Source organism: Eretmochelys imbricata, chromosome 19, assembly GCF_965152235.1.
Source record: "Eretmochelys imbricata isolate rEreImb1 chromosome 19, rEreImb1.hap1, whole genome shotgun sequence".
NCBI lineage: Eukaryota > Metazoa > Chordata > Testudines > Cheloniidae > Eretmochelys > Eretmochelys imbricata.
The window spans coordinates 5,687,649-5,714,148 of NC_135590.1; the positions used below are offsets into that span (position 1 = coordinate 5,687,649).

The following is a 26,500-nucleotide window of genomic DNA, read 5'->3' on the forward strand; positions in this document are numbered from 1 at the left end:
GACTTCTCCCCATGTCACAGTCACGGTCTCCCCATCCGACCCCGTGTCTGATCATCCGGGGCCAATCCCACCTCTCTGGGATCCTTGGCAGATGTCTGCAGGGACGGGGATTGTCCCCAACTTTGGGTTGTGATCAGAAAGTAAAAGGGAGCCCAGAGCATCTCTCAAATCCCATCTCCTTAGGTTAATGAGAAGCTCAAATCTTTGCACGGAGCTGACCGAGCTGAGTGATTTCTGCATTCTTGTCTGCATCATGCCTCATTACTCATGTAATTGCTTGTGAAATTCTGATTGTATAATCTCGATGGCTGATGCATCGAGCAGAAAGGATCCAGCATCAGCCTCTTAGACAAATCTTCTTTTGCCTTTTAAACTGCTCATATATGATAGGGAGGCCTATTGTCCTGCCCCCCCGGCCCCGCCAGGCAATTTGGTGTCCTCCAAGTCCTGATTTGGGGAAAGGGTCATGAGATAACATGGTCTTGTGATGTGCCGGTGCAGGGTCATGTCGTGATGGGCACCTCTCTGTTGTGACTCACATGTTTGTCGCGACAGAGGAATAGTTAAGTTGGCAGCTTTCTGTGGAAACTGCCAAGAGAGGGTAACCAAAGACCCAGCTGGGACTTGTATGGGGGCTCTTAAAAAGGACATTCATTCTCCTGCTGCGTTTCTAACTTGGTCTTTGCTACTAGGCTGCACACGCCACTGGGTAGGTGCTGGAGGGACTGAGCCGGAACCCATGGGGAATTAGGGGCTTCCAGAGGCAAAGATCCCTCCGGCTGCTTCCTGCTTCCTCCGGTTTGTCCTGCTTCTGGACTTGACTCCCACATGCTGAAAGAGTTAATTGCATAAATGCTGCATGGAAAGGAAGGGGTTTTGTTGTTAATTCACAGGGAGAAAGATTGTCTGTGGCCCTAAGCCTTGCAATTTTTGGAAAGGTCTTGGGGGCTTGTGTGTGTTTGTGTTTATGCACGTGTGCGTGCAGTGGAAAGCTTTAAGATCTCTCCGTTTGGGTCACAGTGTAACTAATGAGCTGTTAACTCACAGGGTAACTAACAAGCTCCAGAGCCCATATATTTAAGTGCAAAGCTTCCAGGGGCAAAGACCGCAGCTGGGTTTGTCTCTGCTGTTATCCCCTTGCCTGGGATGTGTGTGTCCACATTGGAAGCTCCAATCTGTCTTGGTGCAACACCCTGCAAGAAGCTCGTTGCAGCCCAGGCGTGATCACACTCGTTGCAAACCTGAGACGCTCACTTTCTGGGCTGGGACCAGGGGCTGCCGATCAGACTCCCCGTTCTCGCTGCGCCAGGCTGTGTGCCGGTCACGTGGCACTGCAGGCCAGGCCGAGTCCCGGCACGTCACCTCACGCACCCCAGAACTCTGATGCTGGAGCGGTGACTCGCTCCGGCCACTTGGCACCATCCTGCACCACTGCTCCGTCGGTGACACGTTTGCACAAGCACGTTGGCATTTCTTTCCAGCACCTGAATCTCGGGGAGGCAGAACCACACCTGTCATCACTGCTGCTATCTTCAACAGCACCCCGAGCCCCTGGAATGGGAGAGCGATGTTCTGTGCTGTCGGGACAAAGTGTGTCCCTAGTGAAAGGGTGAGGCTGGAGTCCCAGCCCCGTGTGTGTGCGTTGGCATCACGCTTGGCACCTTTGAAAACCAAGCCCAGAGCCCTTGATTAGTTCAGCCTGTAATGACAGTTCAATGGAGGAGGCCAGGCAAAGGGGAGGTTCTCGATAAGTGTGTGTGTAGAGATGTACCTGCTTTAAGCCACGCGTTAATGTTGTGGGCTGGGAAGAGACCCCAGGAGATAAAGTGTCAGTCACAATCCCAGCGACATGCCAAGCCAGGCTGCCAGGGGGTATGCTGACCTCCCAAGGACTCACCCTCACACCGGTGCGGGCATGAAGTGCTCCCTAGTGGTTAGAGCAGGGGACGTGTGTGCTCAGAACGCTTGGACTCCATTCCCCGTCCTGCCACAGAGGCGTGGTGTGACCTTGGGCAAGTGGCTTTCCAGCTCGGTGCCTCAGTTTCCCTGTCAGTGAAAATGGGCGTGGTGATACTGATACTGGGGAGCTTAACGTTCCCGAGCACCAGCAGGGAAATGCCAAGCGTGAGTAGCATGATGACCTCGGACCCCAGCCAAACCCCAGCGCTGGGGGCTCTCAGCCCTCTGACGCCTGCAGAAGGAGCCTGATTCCACCCAAACTCCACCAGCTCCTCACAGCCCCTTCCCTCATCCCCTGTGGGATCCTGGCTGTTGCCCTGTTTGCTTTGGTTTCTTCGCCGTCAGCAGCCAGGTGTCTCCGCTTTCAACATGCAGCAGTTGCAAGGAGGGGAATCATCCCCCACTCTAACACCAATGTTTATGGTTTAAACTTGCCCAGCTGTTTCCTTCTCTTTTTAGAGCTTCTTTGGCGGGTTTCAGCCACCGTGAGGCCAGGCTGGGTTTCATGTTCTGCTGACAGGCTGGGAAAGTGGGGATTCAAGGCGCTGCCGTTCTTCCTTTGACCTTTGCAGGCACTCAGAGCAGTTCTGCCAAAAAAAAAACCAACAACCCAGCCCCCCAGTAAGGCAGAGGGGGTGGGGTTATAATACTGGAACTGGGGTCTTGGGCAATGTGGGACTTATTTGCATTTAGACACCGGTGAGAACCCCTAGCGCAGGCTCGATTTACACCAGTGAAGATTTACGCTGGTTTCGAGCCCAGATAAGTTGCCCCTGTGCAAATCACACTGTGCTGTACAAAGCGCATCGAGTTAGGGGTTTGCTCTGGGGGTGGCACCCCAGCGGCTCTCATCCCAGCATGGATATGGCTTCAATAAAGAGGAAAGCATGCCCCTCTGCCCAATGCGCCCCTCCTTGTCGCTCAAGTCGAGGCAGCTCCCCTAAGGTTGGGTTTATGGCGATGGTGATTTTGCTGCAAGTCCGGAAGAGCCAGGGGAAAGATTGATGCTCAAACACCGACGGGCCGGGCAGGCGTTTCCCAGGAATTTCGGGAGGAGGGCTCTGCCAGGAAGGAGTTGTGAATGGACCAACCAGCAGGGGTTTTGAACCTGAATCTCCAGCATCTCCTTGCTTCCACCTTCTCGTGGGCAAAGGTCAGCCCCGCCTGGCTCGAGGAGACGTACCCACGCCAGCTTGTGAAAGCGTAGCGTAGCGGGAGGGGCTCGCCTCCCAGGTACATACCTAGCATTCCCAGCCACCCGCCCCCACTTCCCGGGGTCTGCTTTTCTCTGCCCTCACCCCCAGCTGGTACAAACCTACCCCCTCTGGCTAGGCAGAAGTAAGCATCTGGCCAAGGGTGTTGTAGCTGGCCGGGGGACCTGGCTTGAGTGCCCACCGCTGGCATCCGTGCCGCCGAGGCAGCGGAGCAGGGCACGCTGAAGGAACAGATCCCCCTTGTTTTTTCCTAGAGCCGAGCATGCTGAAGGAAACGCCTGGATTTGGTTTCAGGCCCCAGAGACTCGTTACAGCTGATTCGGCTTTAATGCCCCAAGTCAGCAGCAAACAGAGAAGAGAAACGCGACAGAGACTCAATGTCAGCGAGGGAACAGCACGCCCTCCCAGCAGAGGGGCTGAGACCGAATCCCCCCCGGCGCTATCTTTAGCAGACTGATTGATTCGCCTCGGCGGGTTTTTATTTTGTCAGGGAAGCTGGTTTTGGAGCGGTTTCAGCCAAAGTTGGGGAAAGAGCCTGTGTAGGTTGAGGGGCCCCCTAAATGACCCCACAGGGCGAGTGCTGAGCCCCGTGGGCCATGCCGAGAGCGTCTGGTTTCCATTACTGTTATGATAAATTTGTTGTCCGGCTTGCAGTAGCATCCAGAGACGGCGCACCAGACCATCCCGTGCTCGGAGCTGCACGTCCCACACAGAGGGATGCTCCCTGCCCCAGAGAGTGTGCGGTTTGCAGCGTTCCACTGTTTCCATTCCCAGGCTGCCCTCCGGAGCCTCCCCTGGGTTTGGTGGCCAGGGAGGGGCGCAGCACTGTGTGGATAGTGGTGCCGGGATCCCAGCAGAGCTCATGGGAAGAACCAGTGTGGCCCTGTTTTGGGGACTACGGGACTCAGCCCTTCAAGGGGATCGCAGGGGCAGCGTGAGAAAACAAGACCCGTTGTGCCGATGGATGGGTAGGGGGTCATTGCCCTCCCATGTCCCTTCCGCAGGGCTTCACTCCACGCGTGGTCAGTTGCACGCGGGGCCCGGGTCTCCTACAGATGGGCTGGGACACCAAGTGAGTTCTCGGCAGGGCTTTAAGTTTTCCTTCTTCTGGAGCCAGTATAGAAGGATCAGGTGTAATGAGGCCACCAGGGAAAGATGGACACCTTGTCCGGAGCAACGCTGGCACCAGATCCACAGCGGGTGTGAACCCAATGCAGCTCTCTCGACGTCAGCGGAGTTCAGCGGATTTACACCAGCCGGGGATCTGGCTCTGGGGAATTTTGGCCAGGGCAAGGGGGGGAAGAAAAACGTCCAACTCCCACAATACGGCTCCTGTCACTTCTGTGCTTCGCACACTCGAGTCTCCAGGGCGGCGCGCTGCCCGCTCCAAGACAAGCTGGCGGGGAGGGAGGGGGAGCTTGCTCAACCGCCAGGCCAGCTCCTGCAGATTGATGGCCCTTTGTATGTGGTCACGTGAGCCAGCGGCACGAGCCTTCCACTTTCCATATTTAGAATCGCTGGATCAGGGGAAAAAATGTATTTTTGGAGAGTTCCATTTGCTACGTCTCCAGATTCTGGGCTTTTTTTTCTTCTTCTTTCTTTTAAATGTGCCAAAGCCCCTTTTGTTTTAACGGGGCCCAGGACTCACCCGGCGAATGGACTCGAAGCAACCGTGAGTGCTTCTGTGCTTGCGCTTTGGCAGGCCCCATTGCGATTGAGTCTCTGGTGTTCTCAGGGACGGCTGGTTCCCTGTTCCCCACCCCTTTCGCTTGCAACGGAAGGCCCTTGCCTAGGAAGCAGCGTGTGTGTATTTAAAGAGCCATGCGAAACATTCGCTCCAGCTTTTGTGCTGGGTTTCCCAGCTCTTCCCCTGGTTTAACGGAGCAGCAGCCTCATAACTAGCCTGTAGGAAACAATCTTGCACCAGCGTGGCCTAGGTTAGATCCCCTTGATGCATCTCTTCTTGACTGTTCTTGCAGTTCAGCCTTTCTCTAGCATGCCACCCACAGGCGGAGAGGAGAGCTGGTCCTCGCCGGCGGGAATGTCCCGTCCTTGGTCCGTCTGAGGCGGTGCGGAAGAAGGGGCATGGATTGTGTGTTGGCTTCTCTTCCAAGAGAGACCAATACAAAGAGACTGGTGCTACTTTGCCTCAGTGCCATTAGCCCCAGATGGGGAAACTGAGATTCAGGGAGGTGAGTCTCCCACGGTCCCTGCCAGAGCTGGGACTAGAACCCATGTCTCCATCAGGTGTCTGGCAGTGCTCTATCCGCTAGGCCACACTGCCATTAGAAGGGCTATTGCTGGGCTGCTGTGTGTCCTCCCATCAGGCTGGGCAGGCAGGGTGGGAGTGTGGGTGGAGTCTAGGCCTCTCCCCGCCAGCGTGTGAGGCAGGGAGCTGGGAGAAGTGAGCTGCCCCAGGGAGAGCATGAGCATTGCCAGCATCCCCTAGAGAGCTAGAGGACTCGGGGAGCAGCGGATTATGCTCGTTCACCGCAGTTCAGCCCCTGCTCTGCTGTTCTGTTAGCACAGCCGCCTCGGAGCAGATTGCAAGGGCCAGGCTAGCCCTCAGCAGGATCCACCTGCCTTCGGTGTTTATCTCCTCCAGCTCGCTCGCTCTCTCTTCACCCAACCGTTTATTCCAGAAGTGATCCGAGGCGGCCGACTTCAGACTCGGGGAGCCCCGGGGCAAGGTTTGGATCCTGGCAGTGCTCCAAGCGGACTGGAAAAGGTGTATTGGGGCGGAAGCCGGAAGCCCCAAGCCGGCAGCCTAATCTAACCCCCTGCCAGAGCCGGCTCAGTGCGATCTCTCTCGAAACCTGCTGCTTGACTCACTCCAATAACAGTAACCCGGGCTCACAAAGCCCGTCCTTTAACCCGTCTTTCCCAGAGAGGAAATGCCTGCAGGGCTCCTGGCAGCCCCTTGGCTCTTATAGGGCCAGTCCTCTCACCTTCCTGCCCTTAGGGAAAAGTCCCCAGCTGCTGAATCGAAAACGCCCCCCTTTCTATCAGCGTGTTGGCCTTTGTAGGGACTCTTCTCGAGAATCCCACCCCGGCGGCAAGATTCCATGTGGGGGGGCTAACAGGCCCCCACAGAGAGACTCTCCTTCTCTCTTGGCTTCTGCAGGCAATCAACTACTTTCTAGGAACACCCATGCGGTGTCATGCCTAACACGGACTTTTCCATAAGGGGGAGAGGAAACCCAACCAAACCCAAACGCTTTAGGGGGAGATTCCCATGAGCCCTCTGCTCTGCTCTGCTCACGACGAAGCCAACAGGAGTTAAACACATCGGGAAATTTCACCAGGCAGGTGAACGCAGAAAGGTTCTTTCCGTCTCTGCCACTCCTTTGTACCATCACAGGCATCTTGACTCCCAGATGCTCGTTGGAGAAGGGGTGGAAGAAGGGTCTGGCTGCCCTTCCCCTATTTTTCCTAACACAGTCCTGATGCCTATGGGGTGCAAGTCCCCTAACTCGCCCTTTTCTCTGCATGCTTGAAACCCCGGTTGGTTGGTTGATTTGCAGGCACTGCTGGCGTTTACCCATAACGAGCCAACAGTCGAATGGCTACGGCACACGCGAACGCTGTCTACGCTGGCCAGATCGGCAGCACAAAGTCAGCTCCTGGCTCGGCCGGCTGCACGGAGCCTGAACTATCTGTGCGAGGCCAGCGCGGGGGCAGAGGCTCAAGATGTGGAGGTGGGAGGAGTCATTCCTCCTGCCTGCGCTGACTTTCCCATGGGGAATTCTGTCCTCACCTGAAATGCCCCCATCCTCCTGCGCGGGAGGAGACTGCTGCTCACGAAGGAAGTGGTTGGAGGCCAGGCCTGCTCTCAGGACTCCTGGGTTCCGTTGCCAGCTCCGCAGCTGACTTCGCCCTGGTGACCCTGGGCGTGCGGCTCGATCTCCCTGTGCCTAGGTCTGTGAAACTCACCTGGGGTGAGACGGCACTTTGAAATCCGCCATGGATTCTATCCACGCACTCCTGCAAACCTGGGCATGCCCCAGACTCCCCTCTCTGCTTCCCCCTGCCCTGACCCCCCAGGAAATGGGGGGGTTGCACTGCCCAGTAATGCTGTGTAGTGCACTGTCTTACACGCATACTCAGGCAAGCCTGTCTTTGTCCCAGACTGTAGGACGGAGGAGAATCCCAGGGTTGTGGTAACTCCTCTCTGCCCACGTGGCCGCCCCCTCGCACCCTGTCTTCCTCTCTGCTGCCTTCTCAGTTCGCCCTCTTCCCCGGCACACTCTCTCGTTTGCCCAGGAATGGCATGAGAAGCAAGTTGCCACCGTGCAGGCGGGTTCCTGGGGCCCTCCCCTGGGGGACGCCGGAACGTCTCTCTTGTGATTAAATATTTAACGTACTGGCCCAACTCCGACAGTTTTCCAAAGCCGGAATATTATTGGCTGGTTTCATTTTTTGGTTGGCGCTCAGCGCTTTCCTCGGCCGCCATTTGGGGTAATGACTGAGGGCGGGGTAGGCAACCTGCGGCACGCGTGCCAAAGTGGCAGCAAGCTGATATTCAGTAGTACTCACGCTGCCTGGGTCCTGGCCACCGGTCCGGGGGGCTCTGCATTTTAATTTAATTTTAAATGAAGCTTCTTAAACATTTTAAAAACCTTGTTTACGTACAACAATAGCTTAGTTATATATTATAGACTTATAGAAAGAGACCTTCTAAAAACGTTAAAAAGTATGACTGGCACGTGCAACCTTAAATTAGGGTGAATAAATGGAGGACTTGTGGCACCTTAGAGACTAACCAATTTATTTGAGCCTAAGCTTTCGTGAGCTACAGCTCACTTCATCGGATGCATTCAGTCTCGGCACACCACTTCTGAAAGGTGGCCGACCCCTGACTTAGGGATTCCCCAGGCTGTTTAGTGTTAGTCTGCTCAGTGAGCGTGGGACTGAGACCCCGGAGACCCAGGGTGAGCGACTGCAGGGCAAATGCAGCTTCAGGAAGTTAAAAAGATGTGGGATTTGTCTTTGTGTTAAACATAAACTACTTTGGAGAACTTTTAGTTTACAGCTAGTGGTGTCTAGGGGTATGGCAAGAGACTCCGGACTCCTGGGTTCTTTCCCCAGGTTTGGGATGGGAATGTGGTCTAGGGGTAAGAGAAAGGGACTGGGAGGTGAGACTCCTGTGTTCTTTCCCCAGCTCGGGGGAGGGAGTTTTGTCTCGGGGTTAGCGCAGGGAACTGGGAGTCAGGACTGCTCAGTTCTGTTGTGTGCTCTGGATCCATTGTGTGAAGTCCTTTCCCCGCCCATGCCTTGGCCTTTCTGTAAAACCAGGATCATGTTTATCCGCAGTGCAGGGCAGTTTGTGAAGCTTAATTAATGTTCATAAAGCACCCCTCCCCCCACCCCCGACAGTGCTCTAGAAAATGCAAAGCATGATTCCGGTGGAAAGATGCTACGCTTTCAATCAGTGAAAGGGAGGGACACCCCAGCTCCGTCCCCTATTCCCCCCACCCTCCCGGCTAAAGTTCTCTCCCTCGCTCATGGGACAGTGTGTGTCTCGGTAGCCCCATGGGAGAAGGAGTCCTAGAAAGGCAAATCGAGATCTAAGGGGCAGCTGAAGGCTGCCACCGGGCTAGGACTCCACATTTAGGATGAAAAGGCCCCCAGGCCCCAGTGTTTAAGGGCTGAGCTTCTCCTTGCGTAACGCTCAGGATGTATGGAGCTCTGGTCCCCACAGCGGGGAAAGGGAAAGCAGAAATGCTGGGGCTGCACAATGGCGAGCTCGAGCATTTCACGGGCTTATGCTGCCTTCCCAGCCCTGGTTTTGCTCGTGCTCATAGGCCACACCTAGAGCTGATGGAAACAGGGGCCTCCTCCCTTTGGCAGAGCTGCGGCTGCTTACATCTGCTCTGAGCGTGGCCCTGAATCACTGTTTGGAAACCAGATATCCCCCCCACCCCAAACACAACCCCCCGCGTCCCATGGTAATAGGTGTATTGTAAGATATGCATCGGACTGTCCGCTGCAGTTTGACGGGGGTGGAAGAGTTGACCAGGGAGGGCTAGACGGGGCGGCTGGTCTGACATGTTCTGAAGGGGGAAATCCAGGCTGAATCCAGTTTACAAATGTCCTGGCAGAGAGAGCTGCCGGGTGCAGTGTCCCAAAGGCAATGATGGCAAATTTCCCCCCCCACCTTTCGAGACCCTGTAGCCTGGAGAATGCGTTGCGGGGAATGATTCTGGGCTAGCCCCGAGGAAGGACTACGGGAGTGAATGGGCCTTTCCCACTTCTGTCTTCATTAGGTCCTTGCTCTCCTGGGCTAGGCCCAGGGCATGTTTCAGATTGGAAAAGGAAGCCACAGTTGAGTTACCCGAGAACAGAACATCTGGAGCATGTCTCGGCACCTCATGCCCCACCCAGGTTCCTCGGAAGAGGCCGAACTGAATCTCTTCATGTTCCCTTGATTTGAGCTCTGGCTCCATACCTGAGCAGCACCCCGCATCCCCGGCCTGGGTCCCTCCATCCATCTGCTGTAGCTTTCGGAAGCAGCCTCCTGTTTTCCCCCTGCGGCCCACTAGCTCCCCTGTTCTCTGCTGCCATCTCGGGGCCACATGTGTCCCCTGCAGGTCAATCCGGTTTGTTAAAGTTTTGCTGGGGAAACCTGTCCCGTACGATGATGATTTTATTCTTTGCACTGACGTAGTGTCAAGCATGGACCATGCTCAGGCCTGCACAAACACAGAGCGAAAGACAGTCCCGGCCCCGGACAGCTTCCAATCACGGTATCTTGTCAAAGGATAGTAAAACCTTGCGGCTCAGAATAGCGTTTGGGGTTGAAATTCCCTCCTCCTTCCTCACGCCCTGTAGAACGAAAGAGGTGAAGCCTTTAACCCTTCTGAGCCAGTATTCACCCGCCCCCCCAGCACCCAAATCACCTACAGCAACTGTCCCTTGCTGTTATCCCTCAGCACCTTCCCCTTGAGTGGGGAAGCTGCTGTTTATATGGACAGCTTTGGTAGCTTGCCCTTGAGGTCCTTATTCCAGTCCTAGTCATGCGTGCCTTTGGCGGGCGCCTTACTGTGGGTGTGAAGGTAGAATGATGCTGCCATGTGCTGGAGCTGGAGCAAGCCAGGCCAGGGGTCAGGTCTCTCGATCCCTGGGGTCCTGAGCAGGGCTCCTGGCAGGAAGAAACACTGTGTAGGTTCTGAACTGGAATCGAGATGTCGGATTACACCCCACTGATTTTGCCCGTGCTCAGCTCCAGAAGCCGTGCTGTTGGCAGGCAAAGACCCTGCCAGTCTTACGCGGGTGCTGCTACGTGCTAGTGATTTCATTAAGCCTCTGCCGTCCTGGGTCTAATTCGGGACGAGCTCCCCGCACACTCCTGGTCTTGCAGGTGTTACCAAAGTCTGGCTGGACGATGCAGCTGGTTCTGGCATACTTGGTACCGGCTGGGCATTTGGGATAGCTGGTCCCCATGTGGGACTCGTGATTAGGCAGGGTGTCTGGGCTGATTGCATCTGCCTGAAATGCCAGAATGCCCTCCCTCTCCCGCAGCAGTATCCAGTCGCCCCAGAATGAATGCAGAGCAGGGTAAGGTCTGGGCATGGCTGCGTCCCAGCTGATCCTGGGAAGCTGGCAGCGATGGTGGGCACCAGGGGCTGGAATGGACTGCGTCTCACCCATCCAGATGGGCTCACGGCACCTGCTGTACCGCCAGGCTGCTGGATCGATGCCTGCTAATCTGCTCCAATCATTTGTTTTTTCAGATTCCTCCTAGTCTTCAGTTGTTTGGTGCTGTCCGTGTTCTCCACCATCCCAGAGCATCAGAAACTAGCCAACCAATGTCTGTTCATCCTGGTAAGGAGGGGACTTTATAAACCTCTCTAGTCTTATCTCCTAACGAGTCGTGTATTCCCAGTTTTCACACCAGGGCTGTAGCCACGATGCCCTAGGGAATTCTTTCATCTCCCATTAGGAGTGGATATGAACTGAGGCTAGCGTCAGCATACAGGAGGGGAACGTAGGTCTCTCCTACACGCAGCGATTGCACCAGTTTAGCTCCAGGGGTGATATAAAATCTGTGCAACTTTGCATGTGGACGCTCTTACCAGATCAGTTTTAACCTGGCTTTCCTTCCTGGTGTAACTCGCACAGGTGAATTACAAGTGACCTGGTTTGCCCAAGATCTGTGGCACAGCTGAGGCTCGAACCCAAGAGAACCCATTCTGCAGCCTCCTCCATTAGGCCAATCTGCCACGGCTCTCATTGCTGCGAGAGGTTTGCAGGAGTGATTCACTGTTGCAATAAATGCAAAAGCAGCGCAGCGGAGCTGCACAATCTTCTGGAGGATTTTTAAATGGAGACGCTCCAGTGGAATGTGTCTGGGAAGCCTATAGCCAAATGTATGGACATGCAAAAAAAAAAAACAACTGGAAAGGGAGGGGGAAAGAAACCTAAAAAAAGCAACTTTCCCCCGAACTGTCAGAAACAGCTGACACTGGATTTCTCTCGACTGTGATGGAGACTAAATTAGGAAGGTCCTTGTGACTTTCTCGCTAGTAAGCAAAATAGGGGCTGGAGTGTACAAAAGGTAGGAGGCAAAGCAGTACAATGCTGACAGTGGAAGAAAATTACCCACATATATTTAAGCTGGGCACATGCAGGAGTAGCAGGGCGGCTCCGAAAAGCTCCGCAGTTGAGGGCTCCTGGCTCGTCTCCTTGACTTTCCCGGTGAACAGGGAGGCGTGAAGCCGTTTGCTTAGCTGCTCAGCATTGAAGCTCTGGTTTCCTAAGGACCTAAGCCAAAACCCAGTGAAGTCCATGGGAATCGTTGCATTGATTGGCGTGGGTTTGAGGTTGGGCCCTGGTAAGGAGGGGACTTTATAAGCCCCTCTATTCTTATCTCCTAGCTAGCCGTGGTGCTCCCAGTTTCCCCCTCTTCTCACACCTGGGCTATAGCCACAGTGGCTTAGGGAATTCTTTCATGTCCCATTCGCACGCTTCCTCCGAGAGGCCAGCAGGAGTGGATGTGAACTGAGGCCAGCTGTGAGGGTGGGGAACGTAGGTCTCTCCTACACACAGTGATTGCACCAGTTTAGCTCCAGGGGTGATAAAAAAATCTGTGCAACTTTGCATGTGAACGCTCTTACCTGATCAGTTTTAACCTGGCTTTCCTTCCTGGTGTAACTCGCACAGGTGAGTTACCTGCCTGGCTGGGAAAATGTCTAGGACACACTCATGCATGCACCCCCCTTGTCTACACTGGCGTTTGCCTCACGGTCTCTTCTCGCTGATGGTCCCAGTGACGAGAGGGTTGTTACAGACAAACCACCACTGCCTTTGCCACCTGTCCCGAGCCCGGTGAGATGGCGCAATGGTTAACATCCCATCAGCGGGTCTCCCGGTTGCTGGTGCGGCGTTAGAGGACTGCGCGTCTTATCGCGGCGAAGGCTGGTGTTCTGCCGCCACTTCTTGGAGCACGTCTACACGGCGCGAAGAAACCCGAAGCACCGAGTTGCAGAGCCTGGGTCAGCTCACAGGGCTCGGGCGGAGGGGCTAAAAATCACAGTGTAGACGTTTGGGCTCGGCCTGCAGCCCGGGATCTGAGATCCACCCCGCTTGCAGGGCTTCAGAGCCTGGGCTCCGGCCCGAGCCTGAATGTCTACGTCACAATTTGTAGCCCTGCACCTGAGCCCAAGTTGCCGTGGGTGTTTTATTGCAGTGTAGACATATCCTGGTGGCATAGGTGCTGGAACTAGGGGTGCAGGGGGTGCAGCAGCACCCCTGGCTTGAAGTGGTTTCCATTATATCCAGGGTTTACAGTTTGGTTCAGTGGCTCTCAGCACCCGCACTGTACCAATTGTTCCAATGTCCCTGCTAGGTAGCATGAATGACCACGGGGTGCAGGCAAGGATGATCTGGGCTCATGATGTCAAACAAGGCAGGATCCCGGCATCTAGATCCTCCAGGGCTGGGTGCAATTCCTTCATCCCCATCACCTTGGATTGTCTAGTGTAGCCTCTGCCCCAGGGGAGAGACGGAAACCTGCCCCCGTGTTCTCAACACTTATCGCTCAAGAGCGAACCGGAGGCCCCTCTGCAATTGGATCGGCAGTTTTGCTCTGGTCACGTTTCCAGCTCCCTCCAGCCAGCCCAGAGATCTAACGAGAGGATCCATTATCGGGGGTTCCATTATCCAGCATTAGCCCCGTGGAGTCCCTGGGAGAACTGCCTGCTCCACAGCTGATTTCAGTCCACGCTCGTGCTGAGGGTGCCTGAGAACCACCCGGGTGAGGGTGACTTGAATCCAGCACCGAGCCTTGCAGCAAGCACCCACGAGAGCCTTTGCTGCAAACATGGGGCCAGTGGGGCTGGCAGGGCTGGCCCTAGGACGGAAATGGAAGGGATTTTATGCTTAGGAGGCAGGTCCCCAGGTCCCTCTGCCCTCTGCAGGCTCCTGTTTCTGGCTGCAAGGTCTGTGCAGGTTTGTCTAGCCGGGCAGGGGTCACCTGGAGGATGCCTCTCTGCAAAGGGAATGAGGAGCCAGCTGACCCCCTCAGGCGTGACTCAAATGAAGGTTCACACACAGTCCCAGAGGCTTTTACAGGCAGCTGCATTCCGGGCCCTCCCAGATTAACCAACCCAGTCTCTCTCTCTCTCTCTCTCTGTCCTCCCACCCCCACTCCGGCAGGAGTTTGTCATGATTGTGGTGTTCGGCATGGAGTACATCATCCGCATCTGGGCAGCTGGCTGCTGCTGCCGTTACCGGGGCTGGCAGGGGCGGTTCCGCTTTGCCCGGAAACCCTTCTGCGTAATAGGTAGGTGTGGGTGAGGGAAGCCGCCCGATGCACCCTGTTTCACGCTGCGTCCGAGTGTCCTGCTCAGTGATGGGGTGGGGGGAGACCTCAGAGCAGCTGGAACCCAGGCCGCTGTTTGGGGAAGGACCTGATGTGGGTACTTCTCCGGACAGGACCGGCTGAGGGTGGGGTAAAGCCTTTTCTCTGTGCCTCCTGGGCCTGATCCCAGCGTTTCAGGAGCTGGCAGCGGGTCTGGGTCGGGCCGAGTTCCAGAGAAGAGCAGGGGTTCTAGGATCCGACCGGGGCTTAGATTTCACTTTGAAGTGGGCTTGAGGCAGGGGGGTTTCCGTTCCTGCGCCATCCATGCCCCTTTGGGGTGGCGCTGGTCGCTATTTGGGGGCGATGGCTAGCCCTGGGCAGGCAGGGAAGGGTCTGTGGCTTTGATCAATGCGATTAGAGGGACACCGGGTCACATCCGGAGGGGGAGGGAATTGCAAAAGTGGAGAACTTCCGAAGAGGGCAGCGGGATGGTCCCCCTCCCCAAAACGCCCGGTGGATGGTGGAGAGAGCTCGTCCAGCCCAGAGACTAGAGCGAGGCATTGACTGCCTCCTGCTGTAGGGTTGTAGCCGCACCACCATCACTGTGACACTCTCCTACCATAAGTGGCCAGGGCGAGGGGACCAGCCAAGGAGGATAATCTTTTCTGACCCAGTGGCCTTTCCCCTCACTCTGGGGTATTATCAGCTGTGCAGTCCGGGCTCTCGGAGACTGACCCACTTGCAAAGGGCAGACGGCCATGTAGGGCCAGTCTGGGGAGAATGGAAACCTCGGGACATGAAGGGGGAGGGACCAGTGATAGACTTTCCCCCCACTGCTAGCCTGTTCCAGGAGTGCTCAGAAGCCGGTCCGGGGAGATGTGTCCTTGGCAGATGTGATGTTCTGGGGATGAGACCCATGCGAGCTCCTAGGCAGGTGGGGTGGGATGTATCCCGTGCTGGGCAAAGCCAGGATCCTTTGTGTGTGTGTGTCTGCAACCCCGAACTGGATGCGATCTGGGCGAGGTTTGTTGCAGTGCCCTCAAAGGGAGGTTGTCAGCACTGGGGATGGAAAATAGGGATGTTTTAATTGCCAGGGATGGGGGTCCATGGCTTGTGCTATCAGCTCGAGGGGGAGGTTATGGCTGGCTCTGCTAGTGAGTGGGGAGGGGTATTGGGGCTGGCTCCCCCAGAGGGGTGTAACTGGGGGCGGGGAGCACAGGTTGGTTTTGCTGGTGAGTGGGGATCTCGAGGCTTGTTTTTCCCGCAGTTCCAACCACCTGCATTTGAAGGGGGTAAAGGTTGCGTCCCTAGAACCACAATACCCGCTAGCCAGCTACCCCTCTCCCCCGTCCCTGCCACCCTGCTAGCCAGCTACCCCCTCCCCGTTCCCTGCCACCCTGCTAGCCAGCTACCCCCTCCCCGTTCCCGCCACCCTGCTAAGCAGCTACCCCCTCCCCGTTCCCTGCCACCCTGCTAGCCAGCTACCCCTCTCCCCTGTTCCCGCCACCCTGCTAGCCAGCTAACCTCTCCCCTGTTCCCGCCACCCTGCTAGCCAGCTACCCCCTCCCTGTCCCTGCCACCCTGCTAGCCAGCTACCCCCTGCCCGTTCCCTGCCACCCTGCTAGCCAGCTACCCCCTCCCCGTTCCCTGCCACCCTGCTAGCCAGCTAACCTCTCCCCCGTTCCCGCCACCCTGCTAACCAGCTACCCCCTCCCTGTCCCTGCCACCCTGCTAGCCAGCTACCCTCTCCCCCGTTCCCGCCACCCTGCTAGCCAGCTACCCCCTCCCCGTTCCCTGCCACCCTGCTAGCCAGCTACCCCCTCCCCGTTCCCGCCACCCTGCTAGCCAGCTACCCCCTCCCCGTTCCCTGCCACCCTGCTAGCCAGCTACCCCCTCCCTGTCCCTGCCACCCTGCTAGCCAGCTACCCCCTCCCCGTTCCCTGCTACCCTGCTAGCCAGCTACCCCCTCCCCCGTTCCCTGCCACCCTGCTAGCCAGCTACCCCCTCCCCGTTCCCGCCACCCTGCTAAGCAGCTACCCCCTCCCCGTTCCCTGCCACCCTGCTAAGCAGCTACCCCCTCCCCGTTCCCTGCCACCCTGCTAGCCAGCTACCCCCTCCCCGTTCCCTGCCACCCTGCTAGCCAGCTACCCCCTCCCCGTTCCCTGCCACCCTGCTAGCCAGCTACCCCCTCCCTGTCCCTGCTACCCTGCTAGCCAGCTACCCCCTCCCCCGTTCCCTGCCACCCTGCTAGCCAGCTACCCCCTCCCCGTTCCCGCCACTCTGCTAGCCAGCTACCCCCTCCCCGTTCCCGCCACCCTGCTAGCCAGCTACCCCCTCCCCGTTCCCTGCCACCCTGCTAAGCAGCTACCCCCTCCCCGTTCCCGCCACCCTGCTAGCCAGCTACCCCCTCCCCGTTCCCTGCCACCCTGCTAGCCAGCTACCCCCTCCCTGTCCCTGCCACCCTGCTAGCCAGCTACCCCCTCCCCGTTCCCGCCTCCCTGCTAGCCAGCTACCCCCTCCCTGTCCCTGCCACCCTGCTAGCCAGCTACCCCCTCCCTGTCCCTGCCACCCTGCTAGCCAGCTACCCCCTCCCCATTCCCGCCACCCTGCTAGCCAGCTACCCCCTCCCCGTTCCCTGCCACCCTGCTAGCCAGCTACCCCCTCCCCGTTCCCGCCACTCTGCTAGCCAGCTACCCCCTCCCTGTCCCTGCCACCCTGCTAGCCAGCTACCCCCTCCCTGTCCCTGCCACCCTGCTAGCCAGCTACCCCCTCCCCGTTCCCGTCACCCTGCTAGCCAGCTACCCCCTGCCCGTTCCTGCCACCCTGCTAGCCAGCTAACCTCTCCCCCGTTCCCGCCACCCTGCTAGCCAGCTAACCCCTCCCCGTTCCCGCCACCCTGCTAGCCAGCTACCCCCTCCCCGTTCCCTGCCACCCTGCTAGCCAGCTACCCCCTGCCCGTTCCCGCCACCCTGCTAGCCAGCTACCCCCTCCCCGTTCCCGCCACCCTGCTAGCCAGCTAACCCCTCCCCGTTCCCGCCACCCTGCTAGCCAGCTACCCCCTCCCCGTTCCCGCCACCCTGCTAGCCAGCTAACCCCTCCCCGTTCCCGCCACCCTGCTAGCCAGCTACCCCCTCCCCGTTCCCGCCACCCTGCTAGCCAGCTACCCCCTCCCCGTTCCCTGCCACCCTGCTAGCCAGCTAACCCCTCCCTGTCCCTGCCACCCTGCTAGCCAGCTACCCCCTGCCCGTTCCCTGCCACCCTGCTAGCCAGCTACCCCCTCCCCGTTCCCGCCACCCTGCTAGCCAGCTAACCCCTCCCCGTTCCCGCCACCCTGCTAGCCAGCTAACCCCTCCCCGTTCCCGCCACCCTGCTAGCCAGCTACCCCCTCCCCGTTCCCTGCCACCCTGCTAGCCAGCTACCCCCTGCCCGTTCCCGCCACCCTGCTAGCCAGCTAACCCCTCCCTGTCCCTGCCACCCTGCTAGCCAGCTACCCCCTGCCCGTTCCCTGCCACCCTGCTAGCCAGCTACCCCCTCCCCGTTCCCTGCCACCCTGCTAGCCAGCTACCCCCTCCCCGTTCCCGCCACCCTGCTAGCCAGCTAACCCCTCCCCGTTCCCGCCACCCTGCTAGCCAGCTACCCCCTGCCCGTTCCCGCCACCCTGCTAGCCAGCTAACCTCTCCCCGTTCCCTGCCACCCTGCTAGCCAGCTACCCCCTCCCCGTTCCCGCCACCCTGCTAGCCAGCTACCCCCTCCCCATTCCCGCCACCCTGCTAGCCAGCTAACCCCTCCCCATCCCTGCCACCCTGCTAGCCAGCTAACCCCTCCCCATCCCTGCCACCCTGCTAGCCAGCTACCCCCTCCCCGTTCCCTGCTAGGCAGCTAACCCCTCCCCCGTTCCCTGTGCTCTGGGTCGCAGATTTCATCGTGTTCATCGCCTCGCTGGCCGTTATCGCCGCCGGCACACAGGGGAACATCTTCGCCACCTCGGCACTGCGCAGCATGCGCTTCCTCCAGATCCTGCGGATGGTGCGCATGGACCGCAGGGGGGGCACCTGGAAGCTGCTGGGCTCAGTGGTCTACGCCCACAGCAAGGTGAGCTGGAGGAGGGCGCTGGCCCGGGGGTGGGGCTGGGTTTCAGCATCGGCGCCACGGGAGGCAGGCGGTAGTAAAAGAGACAGGGCAGAGCCGGGCACAGTGTGGACTGGTGCTTCCAGCTTTGCCCCTGCCGCTCAATCCTGGCCGAGAGTCCCCTGCTCTGCCCAGGGCTCCCCATCACCCTGACCTGCAGCACCCCGGCTAGTCCAGTCCTCCCCCGTGCTTTGTCGTGGCCATTGCCCGTTCCCCTGTACAGTGCAAATAGGTCGGGACTGGCCCCTTCTATTGGCCCCCGTCGCTAGTATCTGAGCACCTCGCAGGCTTGAATGTATTTAACCTCACAGTGGGGCTATGATCTCCATCGTCCAGATGAGGAAACTGAGGCACAGCGTGACTTGTCCAAGATTGCACAGGGGCATCTATGGTAGAGCAGGGACTTGAACCCAGCGGTCCGCCCTAGTCCTAGGAGGGCACCCTCACCACTGAGCCGTCCTTCCGCTCTTCCCCTGTTAACCTCCTATGTCTCCCCGTTCCTTTCGGAACCGACCCAGCCGTCCATGGCCTCGCCCCAGTCAACCACGTGGAACGTTCCCCTCCAGTCACTTAGTGCCGGTGACCTCTCAATGCGTGCGCAAGAGCCTTCTCCTCTGCAGCTGCTGCTGCGTGTGAGCAGCTCCCTGCCGGTGGCGCCTCTCTGCCCCTTTGCCGGTAGCAAGTGCTCAGCTCCGGCTGGGGCGGCGTCCCGGGCGCTCTGCAGAGGGGACGTTGCATTGTGCTGTGTCGTGTTTTGGGCCTTCACCCCCACCCCATCTTGGCTTTCCTCCCCTGCCCTCCCCACCTGCCCTTGGCAGGAGCTGATCACAGCCTGGTACATCGGCTTCCTGGTGCTCATCTTCGCCTCCTTCCTCGTCTACCTGGCCGAGAAAGACGCCAACACGGAGTTCGCCACCTATGCTGACTCGCTGTGGTGGGGCACAGTAAGTGCGGCTGCAGAGCCCTGCTCCCACTGGGGGGGGGCGCGGCGCGGGCTGGGTGGGGGGCGGGGCGAGGAGAGCTCTGTCAAGGCCTCTCTGTGTTCTCTCCCCCCGCAGATCACGCTCACCACCATCGGCTACGGGGACAAGACCCCCAATACGTGGCTGGGCAGGGTGCTGGCGGCCGGCTTTGCGCTCCTGGGTATCTCCTTCTTCGCTCTGCCTGCTGTGAGTAGCCCCTCGCGGCATCCCGGTAACGCCTGGCGCTGCCGAGGGTGGGGGGAGAGCCAGGCCTCTGGGTCCCTAGTTGCTCATGCTGGCAGTCGGGGGTGCCCTGGGGAGGGCAGACAGCTGGAAGTACCCCCTACCCTCCAGTGCTCCTTAAAGGGACCCTGCCCAGCGGCTGAGACTCCAGAATAGACCCTGCCCTAGAGATGTCATTGGTCATTCTCCGCCTTCATTTTCTTTTCACTTTCCTTCTTTTCTTTTCTCTCTTCCTTTCTCTTTTCTCTTCTCCTTCCTTTCTCTCCTTCTCTCTCTTCCTCCCGTCCCTCAAGAGAAGAGCAATGCCAGACAGAATGGTGGCACCCAATACCCCACCCTGCCCCAATGTCTCCAGCTAGGGACTGCTGGCTCCTCGCTGATCTCTGGAGCTGCCAGGCCCCTGGGGGAGGAGAGAGGGTCTGGCAGACCCAACAGAGTCCTAGTTTTGGGGGGCCTCTTTGCTCCCTCCCAAAGAGTGGATTGTCCTGCTAGCCAGATGAGGGGCGTTGGCAAGTTTGGAGTCCTTCTCCTCCCACAGACTCTGAGCAGTCTGTGTTCATGCTGGGATGACAGAGGGATGCTTCCTTAGGACCCCGCAGGTCTGTGGGGATCAGACTGTGTCGGGGCAGTTTGTCCAGCTGCCGCACGGGGCCAGGCAGGTTCTCCATCCCATTTCACGCATGCTGGCCCCTTTCTCCTGCAGGGCATTCTGGGCTCCGGCTTTGCCCTGAAAGTCCAGGAGCAGCATCGCCAGAAACACTTTGAGAAGAGGCGGATGCCGGCAGCGAACCTGATCCAGGTACCGCAGGACACCTGCGCCTCTCTCTGGGGAAACCCCACCCTCCACCTTGGTCTGGAGTCACTACACAGCTCTGCTGATGGCCCGCTAGCTCAGCCTGCAGGTTGCCCCTCAGCTCCCCCCGTACAGCTCTGCCAATGCCCCTCGATCCGCACATGCAGCCTGGCCCCTCTGCGATTGCAGATTTCGGCTCCCCCATATAAACACAATTGTGCCAATGCCCCTCAATCTGAACATTCAGCCCAGCACTGCCTGCTATCCCAACCTGGTGCCTCCCCACTCTGCAGATACCCGTCATTTCCCCCCCCCCCCCTTTCTGCTCCGGAAGGTACGGCTCTGCAGATACACCTTAATCTGCAGCCCCCCTGCTCTTCCAGCCTTGGGCTCTCCATGCGCACAGCTCTGCCAGGGCCCCTCCGTCCGGATTTGCACGCTTCAGCACATCTGACATGTACCTTGGTGAGGTAGCCTGTAGCCGAGCCCCCGAGCTTGCGGAGGGGGGCCCTGGCAAATCAGTCCCCTTGTCTAGATCAGCTTGCTAGAGAAGTGAAACTTCAGAATCCTTCCTTATCTCCCCAGTTCAGAGAACAGGCGCACAAAAGGAAGCCCCCGGTGCCCCTGGTCTATCTGCAGCTGCCAGCCAGTCAGTTGGCCCCGGCTTTCACAGCTCCCCGGCCCTCTGAATGCAGCCTTGCTCCTCCTTTCATCTTGGCGGCGGGGAAGGAAAAAGCCTGACGTTAATTAATGGAGTTGGGCATGGGGTGAGACAAAGGGCCCCACCTGCCCGTCGCCCTGCAATACAAAGCAATCGCCAGGACACGCGGCAACCCCCCCACCCCAATAACTCTGGCCATTGCTGTCCAGCATTCATCAGGCACAGATGTGCCGTGGGTGCAGATGGGAGGCTGCGAGGTCTCCGATAAGGCTCCCCATTGTGATCGCTCCTTAATTAATGGCACCAGCTTCTTGGGAGTGTTACCTGAAGCCTCAGCGAGAGGCTAGCCTGGGGAGAAAAGCTTGAAACAGGAAGGTGTGGGGGTGTGGGTGAGAAGAGCAGCAGGCCGGGTTCTCCACTCCAGCTACGCCAGTTTCACGTCACCATGTCTGGCGCGGGCGGAGCTGCTGGGGGGGGAGGCTAGGCCCCGTGCTGTCCCCACCTTATCCCCAGCGAAGCAGTGGAGAGCTTCCCGCTGACTGCTTTCCTAGCTGGCCCCGTGGTGCACCAGGGAGTAAGCAGCATTTGCCCAACCCTAGTATTTTAATGACCAGGGGGATCCCCCCCACACCCTTCTTTCCTGTGCTCCCCTCCGATCAGCTCTGAGCCTTTTTGACCGTTCCCCAGCCCGCAGCCTGGGCGTCTGGCTGGGGAAGAGGCATGTGCACCGTCCAAGGACAGGGGGTGCTAATGCACCCGATGCACCCCCGCAGGAATGTGGGGGGGGTGGATCAATGGGCTCCAGGTGGCAGCAAGAGGTGCTGACTCACGGCCTGCGGCTGCTGTTTGCTGCTCGGGCAGAATTGGATCCCCGCACCGGGGTCTGTTCCAGGGCGGGGGTGGAACTGGAAGTGAATTTTGATGCCCTCAGAGGGCCTGTGGGGGCAAGCGCACCTCAGGACAAAGCTGCTTTGAGATGCCAGGATGAGAACTCCTGCCTGCAGCCTCAGACCTCGACCCCGAGTCATAGAGCAGGGCACAGCAAGCTCCCACGTGCACAGCTGTGCCCAGCCACCTCTGGCCTGACCCTGCAGCATTCACAACTATTCCAGTCCTGGGTTCCCCGTTCACTCACCCACTGACCCCTTAGCATCCCTTGGCACCGCCCTCCCAGTGCCCCTCGGTCCTGCCAACAGCACCTCTCCCTGCACTGCCAGTTCCTGGCGTCTCCTCCATGGACACGACCAGTTGTGCCATGTCTGCCGCACCATCCCTCTCTCTCTGGTGCAGGCAGCCTGGCGCCTGTATTCGACAGACGTGAGCCGAGCCTACCTGACCGCCACCTGGTGTTACTATGACAGCATTCTCCCATCCTTCAGGTAGGTGCCGCCCCACACGGGTGACCACAGACTGAGTGCTGTGTGGGGAGGGGAAAGGGTGGTCCCTGCCATCTAGCAGTCAACTCATCCGAGAGCAGAGGAGTATGCAGGGCTCTGAAGGTCAATCGCCTCGGTGTCTGTTGAGGGCAAGCGAGAGCAGGATTCGGCCCTGCATCCTGGACGACCCAGCAGGGTTTGGGAGCAGTTTGGATGTGAGCAGCTTTGCCCCAGGAACTGGGTATGTAGCCTGGTGTTGCTCATCGCTGCCTTCCCAGCCAGCCCTCTGGCTGCCGGGCACAGCAGAGGTGGTGGAGATGCCTTGTGCTGCTGGGGAGGCTGGATTCCCATTGCTGTCCCCGGAAAAGGACGGGGCGGGGGGCACCGAGGCAGGGTACAGAATTATCCCCCCGGCACCAAGGGCGTTGACGGAGGGAGAGGGCCGAGTCCCAGGTTAGCTGATGGAGTTAACCCTTCCAGCGTCATGACAGATCAAAACTCCAGAGCCAGTGCACCATGGTCACTCTCTGGAGATGCAGTCTCTCTAGGGACGTCCCTGTGAGGGAACCGCTGGAATCTCTGCACCTTGACAACTGGTCACGTGACCGTGATGCCCAAATGTCCTTCCAGACAGAACAGTTTATCAGAGCTGGTGCCATCAGGCATGTATTCCAGAGCCCACTCGGTTTAATGAGGCAAGACTCCGCATGCTCTCCCGAGGCACGTACTGTGGGCATCTAGCGGTAGAATTCCTAGCATCCTTTCTGGGGAGGAGGGCGGGAAAGTGAGGCACGGACTGGACCCTGGTCTATGATTCCAGACTTCGAGGCACCCCTGGAGCTGAGATGTCAAACGCTGCAAGCCAGTGTCTGTTCTCCCCCGTTGCACGGGAGGCTAACGAGAGCCGTCCCGCTGAAGTCAGTGGGGTAACCTGGGTGTCGGTGCAGTCGGAACCAGGCTCAAGGCCCCGAAGTTGACTCGATGGTCCGAGACCTGAAACACACAGTCAGGCTGAGATTTCTCTTAACCCTTCCTATGCTGGCATTTCCCAGCCTCCTAGCCCATCAAATCTATATACACAGCCATGAGGACCAGAATTCCTTTGGACAGTGGAAATAACTTAACTTAAATGGGTGGGGGAGGGAGGGGAGGAATAGGGGTGCTTGGGTTGCCAAATAAAGGTTTTGCAGTTAATAGCTTCCCCAGAACGGAGCCCCTTCTCATCAAGGTGGGTTGGGAGAGGAGGCGGAGCTGAACTTTCTATCCAGCCCATTCATAAAGGGCGAAATCAGCTTTGCTCTTCCCCCATCATCCTCTGTCTTCTGCAGAGCTAGCTTCTGTGGGGCGCAGGGGTGGAATGGAGCTGCTGCTAAACTTCCTGACCTCCTCCTCCATCATCCTCCATCACGCTCAGGGGCCGCTCCCTTCGAAGACCCACGACCTCTGCATCCATTCCAGCCCTGCCCGCTCTGTCTCTCTCCCTCCCATAGCGTTTCCCAGCTAAGCTGGAGCCCTGCTGGTGATGGGACCGAAGTGGATGGATTCCGCTGGTGGCTGCTGTTGAAATTAGCTGGAGCCGGGAGGATTGCTCGGCGCTCTGAGACCTGGGATTGACTGGCTGCAGGCCAGCCCCATGGGTCACCTGTGGGGAGTGGGGGGCAGAGTAGAAAAGACAATGTTTGTGTAAGGGAGGAAGGAGGTAAAGGCCCTTTGGGTATCCACGGATGCTGCCTCCCCTGTTAAATTGACCCACCTCCTTTGCCCTTCCCCCTGCATCCTCTAGGAATATACTGTTGGAAGGGGAATTCCCGAGGCCTCTGACGCTAAGAAATAGCGTTGTGTAGGGAGACAACACCCTGGATTGTCATTGCTTCTGGATTGTCCAGTTGTGTCCATCCACAATGTATCTGTGTTGCTGGTCTGTACAGGGCAGGGTCTGGCTCTGTGTTGTAAATTGTACAGCGCCAAGTGCACTGATATTAGGCAAATAATAAAATTGCCCCACTTTACACCGGCATGTTTGAGTCAGGGAAGGAAACATGCCTACCCCCAGAGCTTGACCCCCCCCCCCCTTCCACTGCTAACCATGGATTTAGGTTTTGTCTGCTTTGTTCTGCAGTGGGTGGTTTTGTTTCTGTGCGATGACCCGTGGTTTTATTTTACAAAGACAGAATTCTTAGCAGCCTGAAACACAAATCCCTCAATTCCCAGCAGCACCCAAGAGAAGATCTGTCCTTCTGTGCAGCACCACGGTGCAGAAACTGAGCCGAGGTATCAAACTGCAAAGAACTGCCATAAGTTAGAATCCCCATTAGCTTCTCTGTCACTTTTGAGCCTGTCCCATTCAGAAGACTGTTTAGTGTGCCGGTTGTTTTTAAAGTAAACATCAGAGGAAGAGCCCAGAGTTGGATCCAAACTTCCCCAAAGTTCAGCATCTTTCAGACATAGGTGTAGTTTAAAGGGGAGGGGGGAGGTGTTGCCCCCCTGAACTGCAAGCTTCAGGCAGGCTCAGAATTTTCCGCCCAACATGAGGCCCCATTGGCCTGACTGGAGCTTCCCCCCCAAATGTAGAAGTCAAACTACACCTATGCTCTCATGCTATTTCACAGTTTGAGAGAGAGAGGAAGGCCCTCTGACATGATAGTTCAAGTCCCTGCTCTGCCACAGACTTTTGGCATGTTCCTTAGCCTCCCCGTGCCTCAGTTTCCCATCCCTACCATAGCACGGCGGTGTGGCGAGGATAAATATCTGGAAAATTGGGAGGCACTCAAGTACCTGGGAGAGACGGCACACAGATGTGAAATATTCAGAAGGAAGATGCAAAAAGCTGCCAGGTCTGCCACTCATTCAGCGACTGGCATTAAGACACCTGGGGGCCTGACCCAAAGCCCTTTAGAAATCAACGGGAGTCATTCCACCTTTGTCAGTGGGTTTGGATCAAGGCTAGAGACTATAGCATCAACCGTATCATGCTAAAATGAGATCGTGCCTTGCAAGCTCAGCTCTGTGCTCTAAGGTACATGATGTGCCCCCCCACCACTGGCATAAGCAGGGCCAGAATTCTACATCGGGTCAGTTGCAGGAGAGAGTATTAGAAACAGGGGGGCTGCCCCTCCGCTCCCCGACACTGGCTTTCCAGCAGTGCAGCTGCTTCTGATTTACAGCCAGGGGGAGCAAGAGGCGCATCAGGCCCGTTTGTTTCATTGCACGATTTACGTCTCTGTGCAAAGGGTCTTCTCAGACATGCAGCATGAGTCACGGTCTCTCTTGCATCATCTGAGTTTGTGCAGAGCACTGAAAAATCAGGACAGACCCAGCTGTGTCTGCCTGCAGCCAAACTCATTGTAAGCAATCCCAGCGATCAAACTGCCTGAAAACATGGGGGTCCTTTCCCAGATCTGCCCACTCACGATAACATGAGACACCACTCACTGTAGATTGTGAAAATCTTCATGACTGGATCATTCCTCTTCTTTCTTGTGAGACACCTAACAAAGGTGACATTTAAACTTCCATCACTAGGCTTCAGAATAACCAATTCATTGAGCTAAATGGGGAAGCTCTCTCAAAGCTATTGTCTTGGGCTGTCCGCAGGCTCAGGCAGACATAATTCCTTCATGTCACATTTTGCAGGGTATCTTCACTACCATAAGGCTAGAGGCTTAATTATTTTTAAAAAATGAAAGCTGAGATTGTGGAACACACGAATGTACCAGCCCCCTCCCACCCACCCACCCCCAGCTAGCACAAGCTGGCCCAGTTCGACCCCTGCAAAGGCCTGATGGAAGCTGCTAAGAAACTGTCTTTAAAGTCTGGGGGTGGGGTTGGTTTACACCTGCCTGGATCCCTGCTTTGTTCATTCATGTGGCTTTGATTTCTTTTTGCCTTGGAAGGTTTAATTTCTCCGTGTTTTTATTTGAACCCACCCCCAGAGAGCTGGTCCTTATGTTTGAGCATTTGCACCGAGTCCGCAACGGAGGAGTTAGGAATTCAGAGGTGAAAAGGTTGCCTGATGGAGCCCCACCACCATATCACTCCTTCACCTCTGGCCAGAAAACCATCGCCCCTGCTTTTTGCTCTGGGGAAAGGTAGGGTGCCCCCAGCTACCGCTCCTTGGTGTGTCCTTTGTCTCTTCCCCCCAGTGTTGGCCCTGTGCGCGTGTTTGTTGCCAGTGCTGGTCTCCTCCTGTCTCCTGAGCGCGGTTTGGCTTTTGTCCGTGTTGGTGGCAGATGTACCCCTGGCTGGCTCCTGGTCTCCCTGTAGTGGCTGGACCATGTATTGAGGTTTATGTGTCTGCTAATGAATCCTAGCTGACGGACCTAGTCATTTAGTGCAGGCACTAGAGACTTGTGCTTTTCAGATT

At 57.5% G+C, this 26,500-nt stretch overlaps 1 protein-coding gene across 1 annotated transcript in view; it reads left to right on the top strand.

Moving 5' to 3' along the window:
- The window catches only part of KCNQ4 (potassium voltage-gated channel subfamily Q member 4), a 79,046-nt gene that overhangs the window by 33,283 nt on the left and 19,263 nt on the right, over positions 1-26,500 (top strand). The window contains exons 2-9 of the mRNA XM_077837728.1: positions 10,907-10,997; positions 13,830-13,956; positions 17,891-18,066; positions 18,921-19,046; positions 19,134-19,271; positions 20,011-20,106; positions 22,052-22,140; positions 26,070-26,225. Coding sequence (XP_077693854.1) covers positions 10,907-10,997; positions 13,830-13,956; positions 17,891-18,066; positions 18,921-19,046; positions 19,134-19,271; positions 20,011-20,106; positions 22,052-22,140; positions 26,070-26,225 — 999 coding nt within the window. The remainder of the gene's footprint in view (positions 1-10,906; positions 10,998-13,829; positions 13,957-17,890; positions 18,067-18,920; positions 19,047-19,133; positions 19,272-20,010; positions 20,107-22,051; positions 22,141-26,069; positions 26,226-26,500) is intronic.